This window comes from Sinocyclocheilus grahami, unplaced genomic scaffold (assembly GCF_001515645.1).
Source record: "Sinocyclocheilus grahami isolate Dianchi unplaced genomic scaffold, SAMN03320097.WGS_v1.1 scaffold834.1, whole genome shotgun sequence".
Lineage (NCBI taxonomy): Eukaryota > Metazoa > Chordata > Actinopteri > Cypriniformes > Cyprinidae > Sinocyclocheilus > Sinocyclocheilus grahami.
The window spans coordinates 494,869-500,669 of record NW_015506013.1 but is presented as its reverse complement, the minus strand read 5'-3'; the positions used below and the strand labels follow the sequence as shown (position 1 = coordinate 500,669).

Genomic DNA, 5,801 nt, shown 5'->3' with positions numbered 1-5,801 from the left:
CTTCCTTCCCCTTTCTTTCTTTCTTTCTTTCTTTCTTTCTTTCTTCCTTTCTTCCCCCTTTTCTTTATTTCTTTCTTCCTTTCTTTCTTTCCACTTTCTTTCTTTCTTTCTTCCTTCCCCTTTCTTTCTTTTTTCTTTCTTCCTTTCTTTCTTTCCCCTTTCTTTCTTTCTTTCTTTCTTTCTTTCTTTCTTTCTTTCTTTCTTTCTTCCTTCCCCTTTCTTTCTTTCTTTCTTTCTTTCTTTCTTTCTTTCCCTTTCTTTCTTTCTCTTTCTTTCTTTCTTTCTTTCTTTCTTCCTTGCGGAAACCAGAGGAAAAAACAAACACAAGAAACATCCAGATGATGTTTTATTATATTGACAGTTTTCCTATGGCAAAAATGCCAACATCGCTCCAATCAGAAATTCACTTCATGTTCATGTTCTCTTCAAATTCATGTTCACTTACTGTTCGGACGTTTTTGCATGGCCCATTTGATGTCGGCGTTCCTCTCAATCACTGTACGAATATTCATTTCATTTATTTAAAAAATGCACTGTGTGTTTAAAAAACCTCTAGACCCCGCCCATTACAGTGTGAGACACGCCTTATGCCGTCATGTGGGAGGGGCTATATGAACAGGACCAGCCCCTTTCTAACAAAACACAACGCCGAGTCTCTTCTCGGTATCAAAGGCGATTATCAATAACGTAGATCGACTCCGGGGCCCAACACGGAGAAAGGTAATTTTATTTTTCATATAACCCATGAATGTGATCAAGGATGCTGTGAGGTTTTGAGCGAAAGCACATGGATCATGCATTCGCGTCTTTAGCAATCACAGCGTTATTAACGACGTTCATCTAAGGTAAGTTAGTCAGGGATTGTCCTTGTATTCAACCCCAAAACGCACCGCATTCATGTTAGTCATGCATTAACCTCCATAGTATGAAATATAGGTCATTGCATGCGGATCTGCGGCTCGCGCGTGCCAGCAGCCATGCACGCTGCCAGAAAATATGGTTCATGCTCATGTGAAATGAATGCCAAATTGCATTTAAATATGTATTTTCCCATGACACCCCATCCTTGTAAGTTGTCGTTAGTAGGGGGATTGTTTCACTGCGCAGATGACTTGTAATCATAATAATATGTAGGCCATATAGGTGGATCCCGTCTTTGTCTCGCGCCTGAGCACCAGAACACGAGCGACTCATTCCTCCAACTCTCAGCCAGCTGTTGGTTTGAGGCCAGACACTGATTCCCAGGACTAGCCAACTGTTGTCTTTGTGTCCAGAAATGAGTCCCCAAAAACCACAGTATGAGTTTGAATGCTTAAACTGCCCAAGTGTATGTTTCTAGAGCTGCACTGACATGCACAAGTAGAGTCAATCTCTAGCTGTCAAGAACATGTCCAAGGCCTATCTCTTCATTTCATTAAAGGAATTGAACATGAAAATTATGCTTTGCTTAAATAAAAGTTTTTTTACTTAATGACATTGTTTATGACTTGTAAGCAAATCCTCTGATTCGCATTACTGTAATCCAAAATCAGCCTAATCATGATTTTGTTCTACCTTTCATTTATGCTTATCTAGATTAAAGCATTGCTTCATAGTATTGGTTGTCCTGAATGCAGCTCTCTAACTGACTATTAAAGAGAATCTTGTGACTGACCATTACAGTCATGAGAAAGAATGTGAAATGCATTGTGAATTTTGATGGGAAAATAAGCATAATAATAAAATTGGCATAATGCAAAGAAATGGACCAGTGGTTTTGTTGTGAAATACAATGTTTAGATTTTTGTTTTTAGAGTTGTGACAACTTGCTTAACTATCATAATCTTAATGCAAAGAAAATGTCAGTCTCTCTTTAATGATTTAAAGTATTCATCCATCACAATGGTTTTTGTGATGTTTTTTTCCATTGCTTCACATCAACAGGAAAAAAAATACTCCATAGAGAAACATCCAGATGCATTTTGGCTATGAAAATCTGAGGGAAAGTTGTCATGAAAATCTTTCACAATCTTTAATAGACCTAAAAGTCATCATTTTTGTGTTTTCTCTTTTGGATTGAATTATTTGTTATTCTTTTAGTGTTACAGTAACTCAATTAATTCATTGTAAATGCAAAATATGCCACCTCTTTCATATTGAAGCTGATATTTTGCTTATGCAGTGACAGTGCAGGATGATTATTACGTCCTAGAACCATTTGGAGAGATTTGCACAAACATGGGCATTGGCAGGCATTTGCATTGGGTTTGGTCAGTGGGTTGCATGGTTCTTTGCTCAGCAGTGCAATGTAATACTTCTAAAGGCCTTTTTTTTTTTTTGCTAGCACTCTTCTCTGGCTTGCAGACACATCTGCAATCCTTGTAATCACTGCTGAGCTGTCCTTTTCTAAATGATGTGGTGCTTTTCCGTGCATCAGCTTATGTTAAAATGAGTTTGCCAAGCCATGTTTCCTTTGCAATCCTCCCTTAATCTTTTATTGCCATTAAATTTTTTTTTTTTTGATGGACATTTAGTTGGTATGAATTTTACTAGCAATTGATTGTTGCTGGTTGATTATTGGATGCTTACATGACCACTTCCATTCTCAGCAGTATATGAAGAGTTTTTTTTACCACTCAAATGAATTCTGATGTATTCAGATTGGTCAAACTGTGATTGCTATAAGCTGGATGCCAGAATCCAACCAAGTAGATGTTTCTTTTTCATTCTCTCTCACTATCTGTAACTCTTCCACACGTCCTCTTTTTCCCTTTCTCCTCCTCCTCTTCTCGCTTTGCTCCTCTCTTGCATCTTTCTGCCTCTTTGCAGGTCATGGACCAGGAGGGAATCGCATGAGATGGAATGTACTTGATGTGCTGCATCACTGTTGAAGGTGAGCGAGACTGTCAGCTTTTTGAAATCTAGATCAGCCTGCATTTGAGGACTCTATGTAGTTGAATCATGCTGTGAACGTTCCAGTGTTGCCTAATCGTAGTGATTTAACCTAGTTTTCTGCTTGTTTTGCTTGTCTTGTTTTTGTATCATTCTGGTATTTCTGGCATGGTGAATGTTTCTCTGTTAAGGGTTTTGTTGGAAGCCTCTTTTGCTTAAAATTGCGCTTGTGTGTTTATTATAAAAATGAACAGGAATGCAGTGTGTGACTTGGCATTAAAGGAATAGTCCACTCAGTTCAAGCTCTGCCATTAGTCACTCACTCAAATGTTGTTCCAGACCATAAAATAAGATATTTTAAGAATTGTCTCCATTTTGGTTACAGTTGACTTCCATTTTATGGACAAAAACCGTCTGGTTGCCAACATTCCTCAAAATAGCTTTTGTGTTCCGCAGAAGAAAGTAAGTGATACAGGTCTGAAACAACATGAGGTTGAGTAAACCATGACCAGTCACAACAGGTTTGATGTTCTGTGAATAATGACTTCAGTTTTGTTTGGTTGGTTCCTCATGCAAAGCTGTTGTATTTTATGTTTTTGTTATAGTGTTATCATCAGTGGTCCATATTTTAGGGTAAACTATTCCTTTAATTTACATAAAAGCAGTTTTTGTGTTTAAAATCTGCAGAAGAACTGCATGTTACATCTGCCTGGAGAGTATCTATTGAATTATGTGCCATATGCACATATGTAGTTTTATTCAATCTGTGGGACATTTTGGGGCTATAATCATGAAAATGCAGGTATTTTCCCCCTAAATGATCACATATGAAGTCTCAACCGAATCTTAAAGGGATAATTCAGCCAAAGATTAAAATTCTGCCATTTACTCCCCCTCAATTAATTTTCTGCTGAACACAAAATAATAAAAACATTTTGGGGAGAATCTATCTTTCTTAACATGATACTGTGTTGTCAACTTCTTGCAGCTGCATAAGTAGAGAATAATCTCATTCCAAGATGGAGGCAACCAAAATACTGCCTGTGCTGAAGAAGAAGCTGGCCTTTCTGTCAGGTAAATTCCAGTAATACAAAGTATTTTGCGATTTGATGCTAACTTAAGTGTTGAATTCATGATTTTAATGTAGCGCAGCAAAAAAAAAAAAGTTGTGTCTCGTAGCTAGGGCTGCGCAATTAATCAAATTTCTAATCGCAATTACAATTATGGATGCCACAATTATGTAATCGTTCAAAGCGGCAATTAATCGTTCAAAGGCCACTTATGTTATTCTGCATGCTTAAGATGCATTTTTTTCTTTCTACATGTTATCTTAAGGGTTTTTCCCATTATTTTAATTTTAGTATAACATTATAATACAATTCATATTTTTACTACTTTATAATTTAAAGAAGAAACCAATCCGATGTATAGTTGACATTTGAGGCTTAATCCTATAGAAAAGCACTACAAGTTTTTCAGTTAGTGTTTTAAGCTTGTTTATTTTCATATAAAAATACGGCATGCAGTTGCATTAAACAATGGTATAAACATAATTCAGTGTAAATTGTGATAATCGCAATTACAATTTCAAGGGAATAATCGACAATTATGATTTTTGTCATAATCGTGCAGCCCTACTCATAGCGTTACAGAAATGTGTTTGCTGCAGGGCTCCTTCCTATCCGGTGTAGTCCGTGATGTGAATACTCTATTCGCATTTCATGATTAGATGTGACTATAAGCTGCTATCCGATAAAACGGACAGTGCCAAATGATGATTTGAAACCCTTCACTTGCTTTCTTGTTTGCTATGATGGACTCCTGTTTGCTTTACATATTTGTTTCAGAGAGTGTTAGCAAGGCATTTTTTGCGGGGCAAATAATTGGAAGTATTTTTATTTGATTTGATTAATTATTTACGCAAGCTGGACTCCAAAGTGCCGTTCATACCAAGGATAACTAAAATGATAACAATAAAGTTATAGTTTTTAAATTCAAGATATAGTTGATATTGATGGTGTTGCCGAGTTGTACACTTCACCCTCAGACCTCATCTCTGACAGCAATGCCACATTTGGAAAAATGACTTTCACTTGTATGTTCTTTAGGATCTTATTTTATATGCCTTCCGAAATTCAGTATTATCAGGGTATGAGGCTGCTTTGTCTTTTACCATAGACTAATGGTTGTATTTTTGTGTCAGCATGGTTCTTGCTTCGAAAAAAGTCTTCTGAATGCCACTTACATGTCAACAAGAACATTGGCAAAATGGACTATAAGTTCTTTGAATTATTATCATCTTGTTGAGATGCACTGTGCCTCAACAGTATTTATTTTTGCACTAAATTGGATAATGAAAGCTTCTACTGAAGCATTTCATGCTTGGTGTCCTTGAGATGGTGCATGTTCCCATAGTCAGCAGCATACTGTGCATTAATTGTAGGTTGCGATGTCTCCTGTAATAGCTTTTTGTATTACTTCAGTAATGTTTTTGTCAATCTTTTCCTTAAAGCCTCACACTCTGACACTCTTTTTCCATTTGTACGTCATATTTCATTCTGTGCTGCTGGATTTTCTGCATATTTCCTGACTCGGCCTGTTTGGTTTTCCAGGAGGCAAGGACAGGCGCAGTGGTTTGATCCTGACCATCCCACTGTGCACCGAACAGACCAGCATGGAGGAGCTCAGTGCCACCCTGGATTACCTACTGGGTATTCCCAGGTAAAACACAGCTTTGAAAACCTTTCTTGAAATGAATGTATTACTCCATTGCAAAGGCTGTATATCAAGCAAGCAGCTGTCAAAGCATTGAGAACAGAAATGGAGCATTAGTCTGATCACTGTAATTATAATGCACACTGTTACGGTATTCACACATGGAATGGAAAGTGGCCATAATTCATAGTCAGACTGTGGTTAGAAGTTCAAAA

At 37.2% G+C, this 5,801-nt stretch overlaps 1 protein-coding gene across 1 annotated transcript in view; it reads left to right on the top strand.

The window, feature by feature from the left end:
* Positions 1-611: 611 nt before the first annotated feature.
* LOC107562705 (SEC14 domain and spectrin repeat-containing protein 1) overlaps positions 612-5,801 on the top strand; it is a 37,473-nt gene continuing 32,283 nt past the window's right edge. Inside the window, exons 1-4 of the mRNA XM_016247397.1 lie at positions 612-720; positions 2,809-2,872; positions 3,860-3,945; positions 5,484-5,592. Of these exons, the coding sequence (XP_016102883.1) occupies positions 3,891-3,945; positions 5,484-5,592 (164 nt within the window). The 5' untranslated portion in view covers positions 612-720; positions 2,809-2,872; positions 3,860-3,890. The remainder of the gene's footprint in view (positions 721-2,808; positions 2,873-3,859; positions 3,946-5,483; positions 5,593-5,801) is intronic.